The sequence below is a fragment of the Sceloporus occidentalis genome, unplaced genomic scaffold (assembly GCF_023333645.1).
Source record: "Sceloporus occidentalis isolate IW3139 unplaced genomic scaffold, rSceOcc1.0.p SCAF_20, whole genome shotgun sequence".
Classification (NCBI taxonomy): Eukaryota; Metazoa; Chordata; class Lepidosauria; order Squamata; family Phrynosomatidae; genus Sceloporus; species Sceloporus occidentalis.
Window position 1 is genome coordinate 11,905,768 of NW_028317000.1, and position 22,626 is coordinate 11,928,393.

The 22,626-nt window shown below is 43.5% G+C and overlaps 1 protein-coding gene across 2 annotated transcripts in view; it reads left to right on the plus strand.

Annotated features, from left to right (window-relative positions):
- PLCB3 (phospholipase C beta 3) overlaps positions 1 to 22,626 on the plus strand; it is a 68,364-nt gene that overhangs the window by 41,200 nt on the left and 4,538 nt on the right. The window contains exons 14-32 of one of the 2 annotated variants that reach the window (XM_089483630.1): positions 657 to 840; positions 1,670 to 1,777; positions 3,322 to 3,386; positions 4,806 to 4,902; positions 5,245 to 5,329; positions 6,631 to 6,755; positions 7,139 to 7,293; positions 8,027 to 8,188; positions 8,847 to 8,946; positions 11,147 to 11,251; positions 12,379 to 12,470; positions 12,627 to 12,765; positions 13,750 to 13,785; positions 14,492 to 14,675; positions 15,407 to 15,563; positions 16,789 to 16,865; positions 18,638 to 18,727; positions 20,006 to 20,063; positions 21,896 to 21,982. In XM_089483630.1, coding sequence (XP_089339756.1) covers positions 657 to 840; positions 1,670 to 1,777; positions 3,322 to 3,386; positions 4,806 to 4,902; positions 5,245 to 5,329; positions 6,631 to 6,755; positions 7,139 to 7,293; positions 8,027 to 8,188; positions 8,847 to 8,946; positions 11,147 to 11,251; positions 12,379 to 12,470; positions 12,627 to 12,765; positions 13,750 to 13,785; positions 14,492 to 14,675; positions 15,407 to 15,563; positions 16,789 to 16,865; positions 18,638 to 18,727; positions 20,006 to 20,063; positions 21,896 to 21,982 — 2,106 coding nt within the window. The remainder of the gene's footprint in view (positions 1 to 656; positions 841 to 1,669; positions 1,778 to 3,321; positions 3,387 to 4,805; positions 4,903 to 5,244; positions 5,330 to 6,630; positions 6,756 to 7,138; positions 7,294 to 8,026; positions 8,189 to 8,846; positions 8,947 to 11,146; positions 11,252 to 12,378; positions 12,471 to 12,626; positions 12,766 to 13,749; positions 13,786 to 14,491; positions 14,676 to 15,406; positions 15,564 to 16,788; positions 16,866 to 18,637; positions 18,728 to 20,005; positions 20,064 to 21,895; positions 21,983 to 22,626) is intronic. The other variant, XM_089483631.1, reaches the window with a different exon arrangement.

Below are 22,626 nucleotides of genomic sequence, written 5' to 3' on the forward strand. Positions count from 1 at the left end.
TAGGCCACCTTCAGGTCATTTGGGAAAAAGCACATTGAAAGCTAAAGTACTGAAGCAAAGAACTCAAAATCAAATAATAACAGCAACATGGTGAAGTTCCTCTCCACTACCTGCATTAAGGTTTGGAGGATCATAGTCTACAGAAGTAACTGAATTCAAAGATATAGCCGTGTTAGTCTGTAGAATCAGTATTCAGAGGGACCTTGTAGCATCTTTGAGACTTGCTGAAAGAAAGAAGTTGGCAGCCTGAGCTCTCATGGACAAATGCATCTGAGGTAGTAGACTTAAGTCTATGAAAGCTCATGCTGCCAATTTCTTCTTTTCAGTGAGTTTCAAAGGTGCTGCAAGATCTCCCCATAAGTAACTGTTCTAAATGCTGTGCCATGGGAGTGGGAAGCCTTTGCCCTTGCAAAGATTGTGGTCTTCAGCTCCCAGAAAGCCCTATCTGGGTCTGTGGGTGCTGCAGTGGAAAACACTAAGAGGTCCCAACATCTCCTGTATACAAGTATACAAAGTCTAAAGGGAGGAATGGGTAGATGGAGAGCAGAGTGGGATATCTTTAAGGGCACCAGTCTATGATGTCTGTGAAGAAACTCTCTTTGGTTTCTTGATATTATGCTTGATGTGCTTTTCTGTCTTTCTTTCCCCATCTCCAGCTGCAGCCTGGCATAGCCTTGCCAAGCCCTCAGGAGTTGCTGGGCCGGATTCTGGTGAAAAACAAAAAGCGGAGGACACACAGCAAGGGCTCCGAGGGCAGCATTCGAAAGCGGGTGCTGGAGCAGATGCCCAGCTCCTACAGTGATTCCTCTGGGGTTGGTGAACCAGGCTCTCCTGCACTAGGTATGTCAATTCCCAAACTCATTACTTTGTTTTCCTTTTTTCCAATTGAAGAGCATCCATGTTGGTCTGTATTGCACACTTGGGTGACGTTATATGTAAATCTAGGATAAATGGCATCCTAAGCAGGTATATCTAATATTAAGGAATGCTGAAAGTTGTTATTCAGTAGCATCTGAAGGGCCACAGTTGCCTATTTTTGGATTAGAGAGATGGATGAGACTGGAAGCATACCCCTGTGATGTATTGAAGTATTTTAGTTCAAGTCTCAGGTTTCTGTCATCACGTCTTAGGTAGAGTCTCAAGTCCTTTCAAGATAGTTTCAAGTTGAGTTTTAAGTCTGGGGACCAACTTTAACAGAAAAGAAGGAGTTAGAAAGGTTGAGCCATTTTGTCCAAGTCAAGTCCAAGTGATGTCATTGAAATGACTTAAGTCCAAGTCAATTGACTCAAGTCTGCATCACTGCCATATCCCCACTTGTGGTGGTAATAGATGGAAAGCATGAGATAATTAGAGAGCTAATGTGGTGTAATGCTTTGAGTATCAGTTCAGGGTTCAAACCTTTACACACTCCACTGGAAAAATTTTGTTCTCTCTGCCTGCGAGGAAGGCAATGGGAAACCTCTTCTGAATAAATCTTGCCAGGAAAATCTTAAGGTAGAGTTGCCATAAGTTGGAGTCAACTTGAAGGCACATAGAAATAACAGTAAATGAGGAAATGAAGATTTCTGTCCTCAGTTTCCAACCTTTGGAAATATTTCTCTTTTTACTGACCTTTAAACTTTTGGATGCCATTTTTCATCACCTTCTCTCTCTCTCCCTTGACACACAGGTTCTCCTTTTGGAGACCATTCTGAAGTCCTTTCACCAGCCATGACCAATGGTGAGGAGAAGTCCTCGGACAGAGCGTCAAAGCTGGGTGAACCTCGCAAATCGATTGGTGAGTTTGTTGAGAGATAATAAAGTTATTATCGTTGCAGTGAGGAAGGAATCAGAGGCAACCCTTGGGCAAGATTTCACCATTTTCATATGGAATACCTTAAAGGAGTTGGGCATGTTCAGCCTGGTGAGAAGAAGACATGATCACACTCATTCAATATCTCAAGGGCTATTGCAGAGGGGAAAGGGCAGGCCTGTTCCCTGCTGCCCCAGAGGAAAGGACCATGTCTAATGGTTTTAATTTACAGGAAGGTAGATTTCAATTGAACATCAAAAGGAACTTCTTGACCGTCAGAGTGGTTTGACTATGGAACCAATTACCTAGAGAGGCAGCAGGGTCTCTTTCTCTAGACATCTTCAAAAAGAAGCTGGACAGTTAGCAGCAGGGAATGCTGTAGGTGGACTTCCCACATTGAGTGATGGTCTAGAACAGTGGTCCCCAAACTGTACCCTTTAAGAGATTTTGGACTCCAGCTCCCAGAAGCCTCAGCCATGTTGGCCAATAGTCTGGGATTCTGGGAGCTGAAGTCCAAACTCCCTTAAAGGGCATAGTTTGGGGACTACTGGTCTAAAATAATAGAATCATAGAGTTGGAAGAGACCCCAAGGGCCATCCAGTGCAAACCCTTGCCATGCAGGAAGACACAATAAAAGCATCCCAGACAGATGACCATCCAGTCTCTGTTTAAAAACCTCCAAAGAAGGAGACTCTACCACCTTCTGAGGCTGTGAATTCCATGGGTGAACAGCTCTTACTGTCAGGAGGTTCTTCCTAATGTTGAGGTGGAACCTCTTTTGCAGTAGTTTGAATCCTTTGCTCCAGATCCTATTCTCTGGAGCTTCAAAAAACAAGCTGTGGGGCCCCTTCCAGCTCTCTGATTCTTCAGTGTCTTCTGGCCATCTTGGTCTGGTGCCGCAGTAGAAATCTGCACTGAGATATGAATGATTCAGGTTAGGCAAACATAGCTCCTGGATCAATCGAATGCAAATACACACAGAGACACCATGCTGCGTTGGCTTAATTTTCCAGTTTGTTAACCATTCTTTGGTCTGGATTTCCCAACAGGGTTGTAACAGCAAACTCTGGTTTAATGCAAGCAAGGATTTTTGCACCGGACTCCATGCACAACAGAAGCAGAGAGAGTTGAAAGAATTTGGAGGAGTACTTGACTCCAATATTTTTTCATATCTTATTAAACTAACTTGGACCCTTTAGATATTGTTGGATTTCAACTCGCATCAGATCAAACCAGTGTAGCCGATGTTGAAAGGTGATGGCCATTTCAATTCAACAACATCTAGGGGACCACAAGTTGCCCACCCCATCATAAACCATGCTTTATGAATTCCAACCCACACTTTTGGACACTTTAAACCTTGTGCATGCTTCCTTTCTCACAAAAATCTTGGGAATTCTGGTTAGAAACTTAGTTTGAGTAGCAGCAGGAACAGCAACAAAAGTTGAGTTTACGAATGGCCTTCCCCAATCCTTCAGACTTTTGGCTTTGGGTTTCCACTAACCTTTTTTCTTTTCTCTGTTGTGCAGATCGTGAAGCAGAGAGTGAAGAGGAGGAGGAGCAGCAAGATCCCAAAAAGCCTACAACAGATGAGGTGTGTGTAAATGGTGACCAGTTTCTACTTATAAGACCACAGAGCACACACCCAGTATTTAAAGCAGGCTGCCGGGGCTGAATTTAACTTGATGAAAGACCAGGGAGCCTTGTGACTCTGAAAATGTGTTGTTTTTTCCGACATCTCTTCCCCGTAACATCATTGATCGATGCGTTACCCAACACAGTCCTAGATAGGGATGTGCCGCCTCAGGAGCTATTTGGGGAATTGTCTCTGTGTCAAACCCTCTTTGTCAGTACAAAAATTAACAGGTAAAAGATAGTCCTGGCTTTTCAAACAAGGAAACACCCAGCATATCTTCTGAGGATGTGCAATTTAAAAAAATATATTAAAATCCCTTCTGTAAACCCTTTTAACCAGTAGTTTTCAAGGTGGCATACATGTTAAAAATAGTGTTGATGGTAAGCTTAAATGAAGAACAAAACTTCTGAGAGTGAAACCATCTAAGGGATGTCGAAGGCTTTCATGGCCGGGATCCATAGTTTTTTGTGGGTTTTTCAGGCTATCTGGCCATGTTCTAGAAGAGTTTATTCCTGATGTTTTGCCAGCATCTCTGGCTGGCATCTTCAGAGAAGGTGAGAAAATATCAGAAGATGATTCTCTGAAGATGCCAGCCACAGATGCTGGCGAAACGTCAGGTTTAAACTCTTCTAGAACATGGCCACACACCTTGAAAAACCCATTTGTTACACAAATGACCACCACTGTCTTTCCTCTCACCTGCCCTCTTCCATGTTCCTGCTATCTAACCAGACTAGATGGTGGGACAGAAAGGTAGAGCTGCTCTGAGCATCCTTTATTTGTGGGCCAACATAGTACAGTGGTTAGACAGTTAAATGGGGAGCTGGAGTAACCAGGTTCAAGACTCACTGAGCTATAAAAGTCACTGCTTTGTTATCATGATTTTACATCTTTGGCAATTTTTGGAACACTGTCTTCCTTATAAAACTAGTTGGATGCTTACTGCTTTAAAAGAAAAACTGGATAACCTTGGACATCCCTTCCTCTCTCTCTCTCATGGGAATGTTAGAAGGATAAAATGGGGAGAAGAGGACCCATGTACACCCTCTTGAGCTCACTATAGGAAAGAATGGCTATCAGAAATAAATTAATAAATGCAAATAATTAATTTTTGTTCGTATTTTCTTCCATTATTGATTGTGATGGTCTGAGTTCTTAAAAAACAAACAAACCATGACCCCTCTATAGTTTTTTGTGGGTTTTTCAGACTATGTGGTCATGTTCTGGAAGAGTTTATTTCTGATGTTTCACCAGCATCTGTGGCTGACATCTTCAGAGAAAGACTCCTCTGTTTAATTCTTCTGTACCATACTTGCTGTTTTTGCCTTAATGCCAGTCATCTCCCCAACTCACACCCCGCTTTCTGTGAATTGACAGGGCACCGCGAGCAGTGAGGTCAATGCCACGGAAGAGATGTCCACGTTGGTGAACTACATTGAGCCTGTCAAGTTCAAGTCCTTCGAGGTGGCCAGCAGTGAGTGAGGCTGGGGAGCAAATCCCATGGGTTCTGTGGGCAAATCCCATGGATTAACCAATGCCTCTGTTGGTCAATAGTTGGCCTTCTTTAGTGCAGGGAGGGGAGGCATGGCAATACACTACAGGTTTAGAAAATACAAGTTAAACCTAGTCTCATTCGTAACTCTCAGAAACACTGGCATTACCATGGGGTCAAAAGGTACCTTGGGATACAGCCAAGGCATGTTGTATTCATCCACTTGGATAAGGATTGAGGCACTACCATCATGTGAATTGAAGTGGGAGAGGGCCATTCCTTGAATGAGGAACCCTGAAGGCTTGTAATTTTCTTTCTTCCAAGAACGCAACAAATCCTATGAGATGTCTTCATTTGTGGAGACCAAAGGTCTGGAGCAGCTCACTAACAGTCCCATGGAGTTTGTGGAGTATCCTGCCTTGATGTTGAGCCTGGAAGCTGAGGGTGGGTAGGACATGGCTGGTGGGATGGTTTGAGCAGCGCCTGTGCTACAATGCTTGAATGGGATAAGCGTTGAGGTCCTGGTGCCACTTTTTGTGTATGTGTTATTTCTGTTTCCTGGGACTAGTAAGATGGAGAATCCAAAATGGGGACTGATGGAGATGGGGAGGTTGTTGTGTAGCTCCAGACGTTTGTGAGAAGGGATGGTGCCATTCTGTTTGACTCGGATCAGTCTCCACCTGGAGTACTGTGACCAATTTTGAGCTCAGCAGTTTCTGGAGAAATCTGACACTCTGGAACAAGTCCTAAAAGTCTCCAAAAGTAATTTCATCTTCTGCAGACAAAGAAGCCTGAAGACAGGGTTCTGAGGAAGGATTTGAATTATTTATATTTAGCCTGGAAAAGAGATGTTTATCAGGTGGTATGATGACCATCTTCAAATGTCTGAAGGACTATCATACCAGTGGTTTACAAACTTTGGTACTCCAAAAGTTTTGGACTTCATCTCCCAGAATTCTTGAGTTTTGGCCAAGGTGGCTTTGGCTTCTAGGAAATGAAGTCTAAAACACCTGGAGGACCAAAGTTTGGGAACCACTGACACAGATAATAGAACAGTTTTGCTCTCTGTTGCACCTTGGATCAGACCCAAACCAACAAGTTAATGTTAGAAGTAAAAGGATTTCAGCTGAACATTAGAAAGAAGTTCCTGGTAGTATGAGCAGTTCAAGAGTTGGGGAGACTGCCTCCATACTCTTCATTATTTATGGATTAGTGGATTTTCCATCATTAGCAGTTCTTAAGCAGACTTTGATGGCCCTCTATCAAAATGCCGTAGCTTTAGGTTTTCTGCATCGTCATATTTATGAGACGGGTTTGTGCGAGTTGTAGGAAAACATGGGAAGGCTTATGGAGTACCAATAGTAGATGTAGAGAGATCTTGTAGCACCTTTGAGACTAACTGAAATAAAGAAGTTGGCAGCATGAGCTTTCCTAGAACTTCATTCTAATTCCTCTGATGAAATAGACTGAAGTCTACGAAAGCTCATGCTGCCAACTTCTTTCTTTCATTTAAGTCTCAAATGTGTTACAAGATCTCTCTGCGTACTGATTGTACAGACTAATATAACTACTATATCTTTGAATTCTACCAATAGTAAGTGGTTAGTGTTGATATTCATTTCCTAAAAAGATGCAGTCCCTGGATTTGTTGGAGGAGCTGTGGTGCCTGCATCGCTGCTATTATTGCCTTGACCAGTGTCCCTTGCACAGATACAACAAGAAGCAACTTAGCCGGATATATCCTAAAGGGACACGGGTGGATTCCTCCAACTATATGCCTCAGGTCTTCTGGAATGCAGGCTGCCAGATGGTGGCACTTAATTTCCAGTCACTTGGTGAGTACTAACCTCTTTTTCCGCCTCCTCTTCTGCTCTCTAACAGTGTACTTAGTCTTCATATACATAAAGGAGAATCAGTCCTTCCATCTCTTTGAGGTGGAGATATAGAAGTACTTACAACCCCAAATAAAGTTTGTCAGATGTGGTGGTTGGGATGTGTTTTGATTTAGTCAATCAGAGCTGTATGCCAACCGTACAGCTTGTCTGCCAACCTTCTTGGCTCCTTTAAATTAAGATGGGAGGAACCTAACCACAGGCATGTGCCTCTGCAAGTAGAATTTCTTTCCCCTGCAAAGACAGAATGGAGTATGGCGTTGAGGGACGGAGGTTTCATCATGTGTGAACTTCCAACACTTACACTGATGTTTCCTTTCACCCAGACTTGGCAATGCAACTAAACCTGGGCATCTTTGAATACAACCGCCGGAGTGGATATCTGCTCAAGCCAGAGTTCATGCGACGCCAAGACAAGCTGTTTGACCCCTTCACTGAAGATATCATTGATGGGATTGTGGCCAACACTGTCAAAGTGAAGGTTTGAGCAGGACAGTGACAGAGGGACCAGAGGGATACCTTTGGGGCCAGGCTTATTATTGATGTGTGGTTGTCAGAACTTGGAAAAATTTGGATTTTGGGATTTTGGGAGGAAGGGTAGGACAATGACTCCACTTTCAGAAGCACCTTACCAGCACCTAATGGTGGTTATAAGTGTGATGCCAATTTCCAGATTGGTAGCTATATTGATCTCTTGCAACCAAAAATTGTGTAGCACCTTAAGGAGTGAAGTGTAAATCCAAACAAGAGTTATATAAATTCCTGAACAGTAAATCAACAGTTTCATAATCCCGTTAATTTAAGGGGACTACTTTGGTTGGGACTAGCAATTGAATCTAGGTGTAGCATTTCTTATAACTCAGATGTCCATAGATCATAACACACTTCATGAAAAGCATGAAAAGTTTCAGAATAATTTTGAAGCTACTCTCAATCTCAGATGTATAAGCAGTTCCTATGGTTAGGGGTGCAATCCTGGACAGTGAGTCAAAAGATTTTAATTAAATTTAGAAAATACAATAATACTAGCAACTGACAATTTCATCATGAACTCTTACCATTCACCAAACTATTGCTGTTCATACAAGCATGCCAGATATTGGTAGACGGACAGCAAAGGAATTGGCATTTTAACAGATGGTACTAAACACCAACGCTTCTGCCCTGTTAAAATAAAAACCTTGGCCCCATCTTGATTGTTGTTTCATCCCCAGATAATCTCAGGACAATTCCTGTCGGACAAACGGGTGGGCATCTACGTTGAGGTGGACATGTTTGGTCTGCCAGTGGACACCAAGCGAAAATTTCGGACACGGCCATCGCAAGGCAATTCGTTCAACCCCGTCTGGGATGAAGAGCCTTTTGTGTTTCACAAGGTGAGACTCTGTAAATAGAGGTTGTTACCAAGGAATCAAACCCCAGTGGATACCAAGGGCTCACTACACACACACACACACACAAACACACTCCCCAAAGAAAACCTTGATTTTGCCATTTTATATAAGGGATACCATTTTACTGTGCCATTCTATTTAATGGATTTTGTTATCTGCAGGGGATCCTGGAACCAAACCCCAGCAGATACCAAGAGCCTACTGTCTTTAATATATATATATATATATATATATATATATATATATATTCCCCAAAGCCAACCTTGATTTTGCCATTTTATATAAGGGGCACCATTTTACTACACAGTTGTATTTAATGGGACTTGAGTATTCATGGATTTTGTTATCCATGGGGGCCCCTGGAACCAAACCCCAGCGGATAACACGGGCCCACTGTACTGATAGATGGGTGCATGAAGCCATTTGCAAGACTTCACAGCCTTTTCCTTTGCATTTTTATTGAGTTACTCACATAATGCTAAAATTATTTACGAATGCACATTGTTAAGATACTCAAGAAACGACTGGAGATGAAAAAAGAACAAGCTTTCTTTTCCCTTTAGCACTGGGCCCCTGGAGCAATTGCACCAGCTGAACCATTGATAATCTGACCCTTCCAATCTCCTCTCTGTCCCTCCAGGTGGTGCTTCCAACACTTGCCTCACTGCGCATCGCTGTCTTTGAAGAGGGAGGCAAATTTGTGGGGCACCGGATACTGCCGGTTTCTGCTATCCGTTCAGGTGAGCATGGATGTCGTAATATGTCCCGCCAATTTTGTGGATTTGTTTTCTGTTTTGCACCGAGTTCCACCATTGCATTATGGAAGGACACACCAGCATGTGTTTTCCATGAGTGCATCAGGTGGGTGAATGGAGGACTTTATTCCACTGTGAAAAATTGTCGAAGAATATTTGGGCCACATCGTTTTTATAGGTTTTTTTGTGACGCCAGAGCTCTCCGACAGACATGGCGAACTGTCTCACAAAACTACCGTTTCCAGAATTCCATTGCATTGAGTAAAGTGGTGTCAAAGTGGATTATTTCTGCAGTGTGGATGCAGCCATAGATGAACTACCACTGCTTGGTCACAGGTCTCCTAGTCTTGGGCTCTGGGCTGCTTCATAAGAAAGGTGAAATGTTATCCTCATTGGGCAGACTTTATTAACTCTGCATGTGTGCAGATATGGGTGGGGAGACTATTAAACAGTGGAAGCCATAAGGCCACGCAGTGCAAAGAGTGTTTCTTTTGAGAGTTAAATGCATGCAAGATAAATGCTGCACTTCCAAATATACTGAGTTGATTTATCAGGGGAAGTGTAGTTCCTATCTTGTATACATTTCTACTTTGCAAAGAACACCAGGCATGACTGGCTCTTTGTGGTCTTTGGACCCTACTCTTTGCCATATCTTTTCATCCTGCCTCTGCATTCTATAGAATCTGCCAAATGAGGGATAGCACATAGCTACATAGGAATTGTGCCATAGTGGTTTGAGTGTTGGACTATGACTCTGGAAACCTGGGTGTGAGTCCCAGACAGACTGTGAAACCCACTGGGTGACCTTGTGCAAGTCACATACTCTCAGCCTCAGGGGAAGGCAGTGACAAACCTCCTCTGAACAAATCTTACCAAGAGAAACCCCATGATAAGTTTGCCTTAGGGTCGCCATAAGTTGGAAATGACTTGAAGGCACACAACAACAAACATAGGAAGCAGCCTTCTGCCAGTCAGACTGTTTGTCCATTTGGCCCAGAATCATGTGCTTTGACTGATGGATCTCAAGGGTCTCATACAGAGAAAATCCTTTCCCATCACATCATACCTGATCTTTTTATTTGCTGATGCCAAGTAGGGGCTTTGCTCCTGAACAATGGTCCTTTGCCATCCACTCCCATTAAGCAAAGCAGGGGATGCTAGTAAGATGCTGGAGGAGATAGCCTTGTGCCAGGAGCCCTCTAACACAGTGATTCCCATCCTCCAGGTGTTTTGGACTTCAGCTCCCCGGAACCTCGGCCATCTTGGCCAATGGTCTGGAATTCTGGGGGCTAAGTCCAAAACACTTGGAAGTCCAGAGTTTGGGAATCAGTGCTCTAACAGAACGTGCTGCTTTGGGGTATGGTGGAAGACATGGATACATCATCAATGTTGAGAAATGATTCAAATGCCCATCCAGCCAGCTTTTATATATGCAATGAAAGCCAGCATCATGTTGTTCTGTGCCTCATGCAGCATAGTATCTTGGGATCATCCCACTTACCTATCTAAGATACAGTGGTCCTCCACATTTGAGATGTGATATTTGATTTGATCTTTGATCTTTTTAATTTGCAATCTGCTTTTTTATCTAATTCTATCTTGTATTATTATCTATTGTTTTATATGTATTTTGTAGAATGTTTGCTATTGACAGGTTTCATTTTTATCAATTTTATTGTTTATATGTACAACACTGTGTAACTCTATAGCACTATATAAATAATAATAATAATAATAATAATAATAATAATAATAATATTTGCTGGGGTTAGGGGCACAGGACCCATGAAAGTTGGAAAAACCACAAATAAACAGTACTTTTGTAACTGGACAGAACACCTCTCTAGGAATCTCTAGGTCCTCCAGCAGCACTTGGTGGTCAACAATTGCCAGAATTTGACCATAGAATCATGTTGGAGGACCTATAAATGCCTAGAGTGTTTTCTCTAGGAATCTTTAGGTCCTCCAGTGCAACTCTGTGGTCAACTTCCAGCAGAATTTCTCTGGAGGACCTAGAGATCCCTAGAGAGAACGTATTAATCAAATCTGCAAATAATCAGATCTGCAAAAATTAAAGCCACAAATATGGAGGGCCGAGTGTATTGGCCTATGTCATCTTTTCCAGGTGCATTAATGTTTTCTTCTTGATGTGCATTTTATATGTTTCTTTCCTCCCTCCCCACAGGGTACCACTACATTTGTCTGCGCAGTGAGAGCAACCAGCCACTGTGTCTTCCAGCTTTGCTGGTCTATACAGAAGCCTATGACTACATCCCAGATGATCACCAAAGTAATTGCCGGCTTGGGTAGGATAGTGGGGAGGCTTTTCTGGAAAGGTGTAAAGCAGGGTGGGAACATGTGGTTGCAACTCCCATTAACATTAAATCCACTGGCTAGGGATGATGGGAGTTGTAACCCCATAACATCGGAAGGGCTGCGTGATTCCCATCCCTGGTAGCATAAAAGCCTAAGAAACTGGATCAGATCAAATAATGGCATAGCTAGAAAACCAAGCTTGCTGGATCAAGAGGGTTTGGCATCCCAACTAGGTGTTTCTACAAGCTTGTGTAGAGTTTTAAACACACGTTAAATTTTAATGCATAACTGTTTTAACTTTTAAAATTGTTTTTTAAATTTTATGTTTATACATTTTAATGCTTTTGCGCTGTTTTTAAATCGTATTGTTTTAAATTTGCTGTTCTCTGCCTCGAGTCCCTATATTGGGGGAATGATGGGATATACATAAATAATACTAATACTAATACTAATAATAATAATGCAGAGGAAATATCCTGAGCTCAATGCCTTGCTCTCTGGTAGCCAGCACTCCAGAGCATGCTTTATCCAAAACACTAGGCTTCGTTTTTTTAGCCATCATTCCTAATACCAAATGTTACTTAATGCTGAGAGCACTACAGCCAAATGAAGCTATTCAGAAACAATAACTTGGAATGATGAAATGTGTAGTCCAATATATTTCTAAGTAAGGAAGGTTCATGTAAATGTTGGAGACCTGATGCATGCTTTTTATTCCACCTTGAGCTTAATTTGAAGAAAGTCTGGGTATACATTTGAATTTTGTCCCAATTTTCTTGTGCGGAGGTCAAGGCAGCAGAGATGCTTCATAATAACTTTGTAAGATGTGGCTGGATGAATGGCATACAGTGAGGATGATTCCTGAAAGGAGGATTTGAATTCGGGTCTCTCATGGTTGCAGTCTGTTATTGGAGTGAGGAGCATTTCATCCTCCAGATGTTTTGGACTTCGGCTCCAAAAGTTGCAGGACTGTGGGAGTTGAGGTCCAAAATAACTGGAAGACCAGATAGTGAGAAACACTGCACTATACTGTTCACACACTGAAGGAAAATGAACTACTTTGCGCATTACGGTTTATGCATGGTTTTCATCCTCTTTCAGATTATGCAGAAGCATTGATCAACCCCATCAGACATGTCAACCTCATGGACCAGCGGGCCAAACAGCTTGCAGCTCTGATAGGCGAGAGTGAGGTGAGGGCTGCTTTGGCATATAAAGAGGGTATGGGAGAGTTGTGGGTAGGGCAGAGAGAGATAGAAGTAGCAATAACAGAGGGAGAGTGCTGGGAGGTGGTGAGTTGGCATCTCTCTGACTGCCTTTCTCCATTAATCCCTGTCCAATCATGCCAGCGGGAGAATGCAGAGAAGCCACGGGAGTCGCTGTCGAGAAGCTCCTCCAACGCAACCACTGGCCCCACTGAAGAGGCCCACAGGCCATCGCCTACCCTGCTTTCACCGACACGGAGCCCCAGCGTGGTCCCTAGTCAAGGTAAATACAAATGGGGAAGCCAGACTGGGAATGCATAGTTCACCACCTGGCCTAGAACCAGTGGCATCACTGGGGGGGGGGTGTGCAGGCCGCACTGGGTGACACCCCATAAGAGAGGTAACACTTGGTTGGATTCTCTGCCCCCTTTGGTGCAAGAGGGGTGAACATGCACCCTTCCTAGTTGCTCCATCACTGGACTTTCTCCCTGGGGAAGAAGCCCAAGGATGGAGCAGAAGGAGGGGATGGACATGCACCCTTCCTGGGTGACACCCTCTGCACTGGGTGACACACTAGCTAGTGACACCACTACCTGGAACCACAGCACTTTGCCTGTCCCTTGCTTGAATAGTCTCATAAACAAAACTTTGGAGGAGTTACTGGGAACCATGCCTTATGAGGAGCGACTTAGGGAACTGGGTATGTTTAGCCTGGAGAAGAGAGGTTTAAAAGGTGATATGATCGCCCTGTTTAAATATTTGAGGGGAGCTAACATTGAAGATGGAGCAAGCTTGTTTTCTGCTGCTCCAGAGCATAGGACCTGGAGCAATGGATGCAGGCTACAAGAAAATAGATTCCACGTCAACATTAGGAAAAACATGCTGACAGTAAGAGCTGTTGGACAGAGGAACACTCCCTTGGAGAGTGGTGAAGTCTCCTTCTTGGAGGTCTTTAAACAGAAGCTGAAAGGCCATCTGTTAGGGGTGCTTTGATTGGGGTTAGACTAGATGGCCCTTGAGGTCTCTTCCAGCTCTATGATTCTACTTTCTTGTGCTCCAGAATCTCCCACCAGTAGGGCCAGCTGTGGTCATGCTAGCTGGAAAGTGTAGTCTAAGAGAGTAACCTTTCCATGCTCTGTGCTCTATTTTTCCCTGGACTCCTGTTTTAAGCACAAACTTTTAAAGAGATGGCATGATGTCCCTTTTCTCCCCATTTAATTCTGGTTATTTTTCTCTTGTTGTTTTCCTCCTTCTCTCCAATCTGTAGTGCAGAGGGACGACCTCATTGCCAGCATCTTGGCAGGTAAGATGGACAATTTTGTATCAGCACCATAAAGCAATGCGGAAAAGGTTCATTTAGAGCTGAACTGAAGGTCATGGAGATAAAGAGCTGCATCTGCACTGCAGAAATAACCATTTGACACCACTTTAATTGCAATGGCTCCATGCTGTGGAATCCTGGGAACTGTTGTTTGTTGTGGCACCAGAGCTTTGAGACAGAGATAGCTAAATGCCTCACAAAACTACAGTTCCCACAGTTCCATAGCTCTGAGCCATGGCAGTTAAAGTGGTGTCGAACTGGATTGTTTCTGCTGTGCGGATGCAGCCAGCATGATCAGGGCTGTGTTTGACTCTATGCGATGGCATACTGGAAGCATGAATATTGTGCTCTAAGGGTCTGTGCTTTTTGTTGTACTAGTGTCCATTTTCTGGGTTGCATTGGTCTTGCTTTATTCTAAACTAAATGTTGGACTATAGCTCCCAGAATCCTTCAATCAGCCATGCTGTGTAAGGCATTATGGGACTTGTAGTCTTAAAAAAAGTGAGATTCCAATGCTCTGGTCTAATTAAGTTCCTAGTCCTTATGATCTTATGGGAGGAAGCTGTTTGGAAAATCTTTCTGGCCCTCTCTTTTTGCCTGCACTTTCTTTCTTTATTTCGTTTCTTCCCATTTGGGGAGCAGGGCTTTTGCCACCCTCTAAACTTTTGTGCCCCTCTTCTTTTGCCAGAGATCTCCCCTCAGTCTGTTGAGGAGCTGCGGCAGCAGAAAGCCTTTGTGAAACTGCTGAAGAAGCAATACCGGGAACTGAAGGAGCTCCGGAGGAAACATATGAAGAAGATCTGCAGCCTCAACAAGAAGCAGAATGCCCAGTTTGCCCTGGCAGAAAGGAGCCGGCTTCGTAGCCGAGAAGGGTGAGGATCTGGCTCATAGAATCATAGAACTGGGAGAGACCTCAGTGGTCATCCAGTCTGAACCCCTGCCATGCAGAAAGACACAACACATTCACATGTGCATGCACTCCAGCTGAAGATACTCTCCTGTCTCTGTTGGGAAGAGTTTTGTGCATCTTGGTGTGCAGCTTCAATCATCCCCAGCTAGCACAATCATGGGTTGGCTTAGTTCAGAATGATGGGAGATATTGTCCAAAAGGTCTGAGAACTTCGGATAAAGGGCGAGATATAAATACAGTGGGTCCTTCTTCTCTGCTGGGGTTTGGTTCCAGGATCCCCATGGATACCAAAACCCGTGGATGCTCAAGTCCCATTGAATACAATGGCATAGCAAAATGGTGTCCCTTATGTAAAATGGCAAAATCGAGGTTTGCTATTTTGGAATTTATACTTTGTTTTGAAATATTTTCAAGGTGCTTGAACCTGCAGATAAAGAATCCGTGGATACAGAGTGCTAACCATATTTGAATTAATAAAATAAATAAATAAATAAATAAATAAATAAATAAATAAATTTGGGAAGAAGGGATTGGAAATCTGGCTCCGTATTTTATGTCATGAGCTCTAAACCCTTCTGATGTTGCACCATAGTTGCCTCTCCACTGGAGCATGCGTTGCTGCTCTCTGGCCTTCCCACACACATCCTTTGCATGTCTCAATGACTCCTCCTTTTTGACTTTCCTTTTCCGTAGGTCTCAGAGTTCGCTGGAAGCCATGAGGCAAGGACAAGAGCAAGACGGGACGCGCCGGAAGCTGGACCTGCAAGAGTGGCAAATGCAGGGGCTGTTGCAGCTGCGGGAGGCTCAGCACCAACTAGAAAGGGACTGCAAGCGAGAGCACCTGCACCAGGTGTCCTAAGGGGCTGGGGGTCCCTTCCAAAGGGGACATTTTACAGTTCTTGGGTAGGAAAGTGTATGTACACAAGTGCCATGTCACAATCCATGGCCAGTGTCTCTAAATTGGTAGGAATGATTTCCCCCCTTCTTCTTGAATTTGCAAGTAGAAAGATAACGAAGAAAGGTTCTCTTTTTAAAATTACTTTATCCATTTATATATCCCACCTTTCCCCCAATGTTGGGACAATGTCGTGGCTTCACAATCTTAAAAACCAATGCCGATTTAAAATAAATTAGCAAAAACATCAGTACAAGAAGAACACGCTGTTCCCTTTTTTAAAAAATAAGAGTTAAAGTACAATATTTAGCTTGACCTGTGGATAAGTCGACTCCGTTTTTTGGTGGGGTCAATGATTTGACTAAGATTTCTAGACTTATACATGAGTAAAGGAATTTGGGGGTTCCTTTAATGAAGTGAGCAGCTTTTCCTCACTCTGTCTTCTGGGAGGATCTAAACAGATTTCTATTTTTGTGAAATAGGTTTTGATAGGAATCCAAGACAGGAGGAATTATAGTCATCTGGGGTGGAAATTCAGTGCCCCAGAAAACTCCCTGGTCAACAGGGGCAGAATAATATTCAGCCAAGGCAGCTCTATGTGTCTGCTTTATGTGTTTTTATATGGAATTCTTTCCCCCCCCCCCCTTATTTATTTAATTTTAAGCCAACAGGTATATGCTGACTTTGTGTCCCCACACACAGGTCATGTTTTTGCGTAAGGATGGGTAAACCTGTCAGTCTCGTTCTCATTCAGTTTCTCCGTTTGCCCCTAGCAGTCTCATTCTGTCCTGCTTCTGTTCCGGAGAGCAAGACTTTCCTCTCCTCACGTCTGTCATACATACACATTTTTGTGTGTGTGTTTCTGTGCAATATAACCCCTTTCCCTCCCAAAACACACGTTTTTCTGCAGGGATTTGTAAGCATTTTACATTGCATCAAGTATGCCAATGTCCATTTTGTAAGTATGCATTGTGTTACATGCGTCCCTTTCCCCCCGCAAAATTGCACACCTTGCAAACACCGAGACATTCAAAGCAAAATGGAATCTGTCATTCCCCATCTCAGGAACTGCACCATGGGTATCGCTACAGAGGAATGAGAATCCAGCAAATCTCTTTTCTGCGTCCTACTTTTGAAGGATATCTCATTTCTATTCTAATTTATCTCGCCTTCCCCTCAGGCCCAGCAGCGTTTGAGAGAGATTGCCCGCGACTGCCAGGCTGCCCAGCTGAAGAAGCTGAAAGAGACAAATGAGAAGTGAGTATTGTCATGTGGGGGAAGAGGAGGAAAAGGAGTGGGTTCTCCCTTATGCTGGAACAGGATGGGATCCTGCTAGGGATGTATTCATTCTGCCCCAAACCTCCTGCCCGGAAGCTGCCAAGCCCCAGCAAACATTGCAGTCATCATCTTAATCGATTTATAACACTCTTTCCACCAAAGCAATTCACCAAAACACTTAATAGCAATGATTATTATTATTGTTGTTGTTGTTGTTATTATTATTTTCTTACATCCCGCCTTTCTCCCAATATAGGGACTCAAGGCAGCAGTGGCTATTAACTGGCCATAAATGGGGAAGGGAAGAAGTGGTGTTGGGTCCTGCCTAGCATCCCCACTCCATTTCCCTAGAGAGAGGTGGAGAAAGTGGATAGCACTTATTCATAGAATCACAGAGTTGGAAGAGACCACAAAGGCCATCCAGTCCAACCCCCTACCATACAGGAACTCTCAAAGCATACCCAACATTCATCTTTCCTTTCTCCCTGGAAGACTTCGTTGAAGAAGGGAAGCAGTCCTGGTTGCTCTCAAACCCTTTCCCCAGGCCATTTAGCAGCTTGGCATCAGCTATAGGGCAGAGGGAAAGGTGTGATGACAGATCCAGAAGGGTATGACTTGGTAGTGAAGTGTTGGAAAGCAGAATTATATATGTGCCACTTATCTTCTGCCCAGTAAGTTAACCTGCTGCTCCCACATTCAATAAAGGCAACTAGCACTGAAATCAGATGTAACCATTGGTTTGGTGTGCTTTAGGACATGGAATCAGAGCATAGGGGTGCAGGCAGTATTTTGTTCTGTGCCCAAGGCAGAGCCAGTGGGGTATATCAATTTGAGTGTTGGACTATTACTCTGGAGATCAGGGTTTGAATCCCTGTTCAGCCAGAGGGGGATCTTGGGCACATTGCACTCTCTCAGCCTCAGAGGAAGGCAAAGGTAAATCCCATTTGGACAGCTTCTGCCAAGAAAACCCCATGATAGTGTCACCTTAGGGCTGCCATAATTCAGCAACTACTTCAAAGCACACAGCAACAGCAATAAGAACATGAACCAAATGCAGCAAAACATTTTGAGTTGGCCCTTACAGGTAGCTGTTGTTGTGCACCTTCAAGTCATTTCCAACTTATGACGACGCTAAGGCAACCCTGTCATGGGGTTTTCTTGGCAAGATTTGCTCAGAGAAGGTTTGCCATTGCCTTCCCTACTGAAAGTATGTAACTTGTTCAAGATCACCCAATGGGTTTCATGGCCAAGCAGGGAATCAAACCCTGGGTAGTCCAACGCTCAAACCATGATGCCATGCTGGCTTTCTCAGGTAGTTGCCACCACTAACTCTTGATCCACCCAACTCAGTATTGTCTACTCCAGGAATTGTGTGATTCACAGATTACATGCAACCCACCGATGCCATCCTTGGACCTACACATGCTAAATTTTGTTCAGATTTGCAAATGGGTGCGGTGCACGTTTCCATGAACATTTCATGGGCACAACTAGGCATTTAATGGCTCCACTGTTTTTATCCTGATAATCTTTGGTGGAAATGGTCTGGGGGGGGGGGAAGGTTGGAGGAGGAATTGGGGGTCAATGCTGGGACTTTTGCTGGTTGCCGATCCCTGGTTTGCACTGACTGGCAGCATGGCATCTTCCTCATGCCTAGCTGAAAATGCTGGGAATTGAGCCCAAGACCTTTGGTATGCTGGACATGTATCCTCTGCCACTGAGTCCCAACCTCTTTCTCCATCTCTCCTTAGAGAGAAGAAAGAACTTCAGAAAATCTTGGATCGGAAGCGGCACAACAGCATCACCGAAGCCAAATCCCGGGAGAGGAACAAAAAGGATGTGTGAGTAGAGTCCAGGCAACGGCTAGATTTATTTCTCTAAACCTTTTTAGGCTGCTTTTTCCAATAAAATGAATGTAGCTCAGAAATACACATACACCCACCGGAAAACCTTGAGATTAAAGCAAAACAGGGTTTGGGTTTTTTAAAGCAAAAGTGAAAAAAGCAGCAACCAGATTCACAGAGGTACATGGTGGGGTTTATAGACACCATATGAACCAGAAAGAATGTGCTTTGGGAGCAAGTAATGGTTTGAGCATTGAGCTAGGACACTAGGAGACCATGGTTCAAATCCCGCCTTGGCTATGGAAACTGACCTCTCTCAGCCTAGAAGGATGGCAATGGCAAACCTACTCTGAACAAATCTTGCCAAGAAAACCCTGTGATAGGTTCGCCTTAAGGTCGCCATAAGTCGGAAACTTATGGAGAAGGAGCAACAAGAAGGCATTATTCATCTTGGCAACAAGATCAGTACATAACTCTAGAACCATTATCCTAAGGCAGAGGTGGACGCCTCTGGCCTCCTGTTGTTGCAGCTCCCAACATTGCTCATCATAGACTCTGATGGCTAAGGCTGCTGGGAGCTGGAGTCCAACAATATCTAAAGATCCACGCAGTGTCCACCCATGTTCTAAAACAGGTTTGGAGAGTGCAGTCAATGGGCTGCTTGCCTCCCTGGGCCTTTTTTGGTGGCTCTTTGCCTAGGACTCCTCCACAAGCCATCAGTGCCCATCACTATTTTCATTTTTTAATTTTTGGGCTTCAAATGATAAATGCGCCAAATCTGCCGCCAAATGCAGCAGTTTTGCTCCTCCACATCCTTCTCAACTCCCCTCCAAAATGACTGAAAATGGCAAAAATGAAAATTGGAAATGGCATCGTGTCACACGCTGGTTGCTGGATGACCAGGCGTCCTCCTTTTCCAGGACATGCCGTACACTTCAACCTTCTGTCCAGGAGGAATTCCTAAATATCCTCCATTTTGAGCATGAGTAAGGAGCTTAAATTTATACGATTGTCTTTAGCTTTTTATTTATTTAGCATCCTAGGAATGGAGAGGAGAACAAGTCCCAGTTCACCCCAAAAGCTGGTTGAGAGAGAGTCAACCTGGGGAAATGGACTGAGATAGCTGGGCCAAGCTGTACAGACACATTCTGGGCTGCGTCTTGAGTGTGAAATACCCACCATTCTATAGCCAGAGTCCCCTGTACTGGGTTGTGGGCGGGAGGCAGAAATAAGAGGCTTTCTGCTTACTTGGAAAGACTTTTTTTCACTTTGCAGGGAGCTGACTGAGATAAACAGGCGGCACATCACTGAATCGGTTAACTCCATCCGAAGGGTGAGTGTCACATATTCTGAAAGCAATGTCCATTATCCACATGCAAATCTTATTTTTCTTAACCAAAATGCCATCATGCGCTCACAAAAAGTGTGGCATCAGCAGGCTCTGGCTCAGCCTTTGCAAAAGTACAAGAAAGAAAGCAAAAGAAAATCATAGAATTGGGAGAGACCTCGAGGGTCACGAAATCTGATTCCCTGCCATGCAAGAAAACCTGCTAAAGGATTGGGAATTGAGGACCTGCACCCACCTTGCAGAAATAATTCAGTGTGACACCACTTTAAATGCCATGGTTGAATGCTGTGGGATACTGGGATTTGTAGTTTGTTGTGGCACCAGAGCTCTCTGACAGAGAAGGCTTAAATGTCTCACAAAATTACAGTTTGCAGAATTCCATCGCAATGAGCCATGGAACTTAAAGTAGTGTCAAACTGGATTATTTCTGCAGTGCAGATGCAGCCCAGGTCTGGGTCTGTTGATTGAATTTGAGGAGAAAGAAAAGGGGAAATTGGCGGGATCAAAGGGAGCACCCCGCACTTTAGGATTTTATTTCAAGTCCCACTCCTCTAAGATATATTCCTTTAATTTTAACTTTACCCAGGTTTGTATGTGAGAATAGCAGTTAGCTCTTCACTCTTGCCTTGGTGAATGACTCCTTACTTCAGAGTGAGTTGATATTATAAGAAAGCATAGCATAGAAAGTAAGGACTGTGAGGTGCAGATAAATGGAAATACGTGATCCTGTTCTTCACCTCCATTCACATTGCACAAATACAGCAATATATTCCACTTTTTATCACAATAACAAAAACAAAGTGTATTTCATAGTCAATATAATGCCACTCTCTGTATCAATTTAAGAGGAAAAACCCCTGAATCAAGCCATTATTACCATTATTACTATAGGACACAAATAACAGTTCTTAAAGATTACATATTATCTTATATCTCTGCATTATACAGTGGTCTCTTAGTATCGGCTGGGGTTTGGTTCCAGGACCTCCCCTGTGGATACCAAAATCTGTGGTCAAATTAAATACAGTGGCATAATAAAATGGTATCCCTTATCTAAAATGGAAGAATCAAGGTTTGGTTTTTGGAATTTATATATATTTAAAAACATTTTCAAGTCATGGGTAGTTGAATCTTTAGAGATGGAGGGCCGGCTGTACAGGGTGATTAAAAAGGATTGGAGCAAAACAGAGTAAGAACAGCTTTGCTTTTGCACCATTTTTGAATCGCTTGGTATTCCACTTCAAATGTCATGGAAATATCCCATGGGATCCTGTGTTTGGCAGTTTAAGGAGAGGAATTCAAATTCCATGTCACATCTGACTCCAGACCCCATGATTCCATAGGATGTTGCCATGGTAGTTGAAGTGTAATATAGCACTGGATTTGTGTAGTGTGAATGGAGCCCAGATGAGGAACAAAGGTATCTCTAATACAGTCAGTCCTCTATATCAGTGGATTGAAACATCCATGGCATGCAAATAATACACACACACACACACACACACACACACACACAAATTCCAAAAAGCAAACCTTGATCTTGCCATTTCATATAAGGGACACCATTTTATTATGCCATCGTATTTAATGGGACTTGAGCATCCATGGATTTTGATATCCATGGAGGATCCTGGAACCAAACCCCATCAAGGGCCCACTCCAAATCTTTTTTCTAAAAAATGACTGCAACACCTTTCAGTGCTAGTAGCTCCCAAAACCAATAATGAGGGACGATGGGCTTTGTATACAACATCTGGAAGGGCACAGTTTGCCTGTCCCTGTGTTTAGTTCTCCCTCTCCTTCTCTCTGTCTTAAAGCTTGAAGAGGCTCAGAAACGGCGCCAGGAGAAGCTATTGGCAGGGCACCAGGGGATACTGCAAATGATTGAGGAAGAAGAGCCGCGGGTAAGTGCCATAAAAGCTTCTGGGAGCATCTTAGAATCATAGCATCCTAAAATTGGTAAGGACCCCAAGGTTCATCTTATCCAACCCCCTTAAGTCATGCAGGAGCAAACCACTCAAGCACTCCTGAAAGATGCCCATCCAACCTCTGTTTCAAAATCTCTAAAGGAGAGTCCACCACCTTCTGTGGCAAACTATTTCACGCTTCCTACTGTAAAGAGGTTCTTCCTAATGTTTAGGTGGATTCTTTTTTCTTCAAAGATATAGCTGTGTTTGTCTGTAGAGAGATCTTGTGGTACGTTTGAGACACACTGAAAGAAGTTGGCAGTATGAGCTTTTGCTGAACAAAAACAGTTCTTTGCAGTGAATACATTCTTCTTAGCATTCAGCAATTTAAATCCATTTTCTGAAGATCCCAGCCACAGATGCTGGTGAAACATCAGGAATAAACTCTTCTAGAACATGGTCACATAGCCTGAAGAACCCACAATAAACTGTGGATGACCTTCATGAAATCCTTTGGCTTCACATTAAATCCATCTTGGTTTTGATTTTAGTTTAGAGCAGTGATTCCCAAACTCTGGCCTTCCAGGTGTTTTGGACTATTGACCAAATCCCAGACTATTGACCAAGATGGTTGAGGCTTC